The sequence below is a fragment of the Monoraphidium neglectum genome (genome assembly GCF_000611645.1).
Source record: "Monoraphidium neglectum strain SAG 48.87 unplaced genomic scaffold scaffold04985, whole genome shotgun sequence".
Taxonomy (NCBI): Eukaryota; Viridiplantae; Chlorophyta; class Chlorophyceae; order Sphaeropleales; family Selenastraceae; genus Monoraphidium; species Monoraphidium neglectum.
In genome coordinates, this window is record NW_014008645.1 from 1 (window position 1) to 3,416 (window position 3,416).

The following is a 3,416-nucleotide window of genomic DNA, read 5'->3' on the forward strand; positions in this document are numbered from 1 at the left end:
GGCGTACCCCTGGGGGGGGCTTGCTTTGGGGTCACCTCACCGGGTGGGACGAGGGCAGATATGGGGGAAGCGGGGGGGTGAGGGGTGAGGTTGAGGGAGGTGAGATAAGTAGGGATGGGGTGCGGTGGGGCGGGAGGAGGGACGAGGTAGCTAGCACCTGGCTTGTGAGGGCCCCAAAAAGCGTTACGGCGCGGCAGCGGCTGGCAGACCCAACCGTCGAGGGCGGGCTGCGGGTGCCCGCTGCGCTCCCTGCGCGCTGCTCTGCGCTGACACCGGCCCTGTCCCAATGATATTGCCAGGGCTGGTCGAACCCGGCGCCAACGGCCTCGCTTTCTGCAGAGCCCTGGCTCGCTCTTGCGTGTAGTGGGTTGGCGGTGACAACAAGGCGGCCCACCTGCCAGTGCAGTCCGAGGTGCGCACGTCCACTCCAAAATCCAGCAGCGTCTTGGCTGCGGGCGGGGCGCCGCGGCGGCACCCACGTCAGTGCGCGGCGCGGCGGGGCGCACGTGCAGTCTGCTGTATCCTTTGTCAATGGGCCACGGACTGCGTCACAAGCACCAGCGAGCACCACGCCAACTCCAGCATTCTGCTACAGCCCGTGCACTCTTGCCACTCAATCCTCCCCCAGCCCGCCACCCCGCCGCGCCGGCCAACGCCCCATCGCACCGGTCTCGTGGTGCCCCATCTCCGCCGCCCAGTGCAGCGCCGTCCGCATGAGCCTGTCGCGGCAGTTGACGTCAAAGTCTATCGTGCGCTCGATCGCTCGGACGCACCACGCGGTGTTGCCGCGCTCGGCGGCGTCGTGGAAGGTCTTGGGGGCCTCGTTTCGGTCCTCATCCAGGTCGTACACCGCGAATTTGTTGGGCTCTGCGGAAGTCAGCAGCGGGGTGGCTTGGTTCGGAGGGCAGGGGAGCGGGCGGGCACTCCCAAGCAAGTTGGCTTGCGGTGACGGGGCGCACGCGGCGGGAACGCGACAGAAACGCCCCTGAGCCTGCAGCTGGTGCGGTAGAGCATCGTCGAGTGTGCGTGCGATTGGGCTTACTTGATCCCGCCGGCGTGTTGACGGCGAGTTTCCCGGGACACGGTCCGTGCCCTGCAGCAGGCGGCACCGCGAGCGCCGCCAAGCGCCCCGACGCCGATAGCGTGCTACTCATAGCTATCCTGCCCACGAGAATATACGTCGAAAATTCTGATGCTATTAGCGTGCAAGTTTCTTAGTGCCGATCGCAAACGCAGCCTGGTGGTGCGACAAGTCAAACGTCAGCAGGGTCAAGAGAGTGCAGGAGGTGTACATCGGCTTTCGCCTGGCATCAAGTCAGGTGAATCTGTGTACCTCAACTTGATGCGCCATGTCAGATCACAAGCGGAAGCTGCGCGACTGTGGCGGGTGACGCGGAGCCCAACGATACGTCCAGGCTCTTGCTTACATTGCGCATACTGCCTGCTGATCCCCACCGCCTCTTTGCTCTATAACCCCTGTCTCAAGCGTTTCGTCAGATCCCGGCACTTTTCACCAAGATGGCCCAGACGGGCAGGTGCGGCTTGAGCTACGGTATGAGAGCGCCAGAGCTCTGATTTCCACCATACGCCCGTCCTACACCCGAACAAGGGTCATTCGCGTGCGCCGCACTGTCCTGCACCCGGCGCACCGTCATCATCGCATCGCAGCTGCGCCGCTGCCCCAGCCCCTGTCTGTCCTGGCGCAGGACAGCGGGTGTGAGAGGGCATGCAATTCTGTATCGTCTCCGTCCCGACTCCTCGGGGACTCGATCGTGTTGGTTCTGCGCCACTGGCACAAATACCCTTGCGCCGGCGCAATTGCGCTGTCACCGCCACATCCTCCCGCACCTCGCGCACCCTCTGCGCCCGCAGCGGCGGCGGGCAGCCCGAGGGCACCCCCAAGCTCAAGGCCCCCAGCCCGGGCCCTGATGGGAATGAGGATGTTGCAAAGAAGGTGCGGCCATGCCGCAGTGCGCAGGGACGGATGGGTGCCTACCAGGCACCCGTGCTGAAACAGCGGGTGCGACACAGGCCCCTGCTGCACCCATTGCCCAGCCTTGCTCCATTTTCATCGCTCCCCCGACCCTCTGGATATCAAACTTGCCCGCTCGCTCCGCACATCGCGCCGCCCCTCGCCCCGCCACCCCTGGCCATTTGCTGTACAGGCCGCCGCGCCCCTCGCCACTGCAAGCTCCCACTCCGACCCCTACCCCCACTACATCATGGTGAGTCAGCAAGCCAGCCTGCCCAGCCGGCCAACCCAACTGGCTGGTCAGTCAGTGGAGAAGACGGCCGGCGGGAGACATAACGCAGCTGCCACAGCACACGCCTGTGTGTTGATCGTCCAGCTTCTCTGGTGTGTGTGTGTTTACCCCGTACGTCTGCGGCTGGTTTTGATGGGTTCATCAAACAGGGCTCAGCTGCAATTGTGCCAGCGGCATCACCCGCGCCGTCACCACTCACGCACCCTCACAGTCTGGAGCCTGCGCTGGCGCCGCCTACCATTCATATGCCAACCTCAACAACCCGCGCGCGGCCGGCATCAAGCTCGTGTTTGGCGCCGCCTACCTGTGGGCAGGGTGAGCAGGGGCTGCCTCCATCGAATGGCGAGCAGCCCCGCGTTAGAGAATTCCCCCCTCCATCCCCCCCCTCTCTCCCCCGAGCGCGCGACCGCCGTCCCGGCGTCGTTCCTCAATCCCCAACCCGCGACCGCATTCACAAGCGCCACGTGCCTCCACTTTCTGACCTTCAAGGTCGCCCCCCGACTTGCCCCCTTGGCCCCCACCCCACCTCACCACACCCCACCCCACTGATATCCCGATTCCACGAGCCTGGACGGCTCCAGAAGCGGGCGACCGCGGGACGCTGTAACAACCCCAATCCCTCACCCCCACGCCGTCACCCAGCCGCATGCTGTACACCGGCAACCCCAAACTGGGCTACGACCTCGGAACCATCACCTCCCTCGGGGTACGCCTGCGCGCCGGCCGCTAGCCGAGGCTGCTGTGCAGCGCGCTTGCCTCCGCGGGCTGCTGCGCTGCCCTGCGCTCCTGGGCAGTTGGGTGCCGCATGCCCGGGGCTTTGCAGCGCCAGGCCCCTCTTGCTTTAAATTCCAGCCAGCCCGCATGCATCAGGCTCACCCTCGCACGCACCGGGCGATGATTTCTGCGTTCGGCGCGGCTTGCCTGGAGCTGCTCCTGCTGACAGAATTCTCCCAACTTACGCACGCACGCGATCATAATCTACTGCCCCCGTGTCGCGCTTTGACCCGGCGCCTGCCGACAGCTGCTGGCCTTCACAGGTGTGGCAGCGGTGCCCGACTTGTGTTGCCTGCTGTCATCCCCACGATTGCCACGCGTCCAGCTCCCGCGGCGGAGGAGCGCTTTCACTCACTGGCACAGCGTACAGTCACTCCA

The 3,416-nt window shown here is 65.4% G+C and overlaps 2 protein-coding genes across 2 annotated transcripts; one reads left to right on the forward strand and one right to left on the reverse strand.

Annotated features, from left to right (window-relative positions):
* Positions 1-150: 150 nt before the first annotated feature.
* On the reverse strand, positions 151-1,154 carry MNEG_15050 (hypothetical protein; the record flags this gene model as incomplete). Its single annotated transcript, XM_014036478.1, has 4 exons — positions 151-157; positions 395-449; positions 667-867; positions 1,043-1,154. 4 exons carry the CDS (start codon positions 1,152-1,154, stop codon positions 151-153), a joined length of 375 nt encoding a protein of 124 aa, XP_013891932.1.
* A 364-nt stretch (positions 1,155-1,518) lies between these two features.
* Positions 1,519-2,994, forward strand: MNEG_15051 (hypothetical protein; the record flags this gene model as incomplete). Its single annotated transcript, XM_014036479.1, has 5 exons — positions 1,519-1,535; positions 1,873-1,954; positions 2,166-2,225; positions 2,476-2,579; positions 2,907-2,994. 5 exons carry the CDS (start codon positions 1,519-1,521, stop codon positions 2,992-2,994), a joined length of 351 nt encoding a protein of 116 aa, XP_013891933.1.
* Positions 2,995-3,416: the final 422 nt, after the last annotated feature.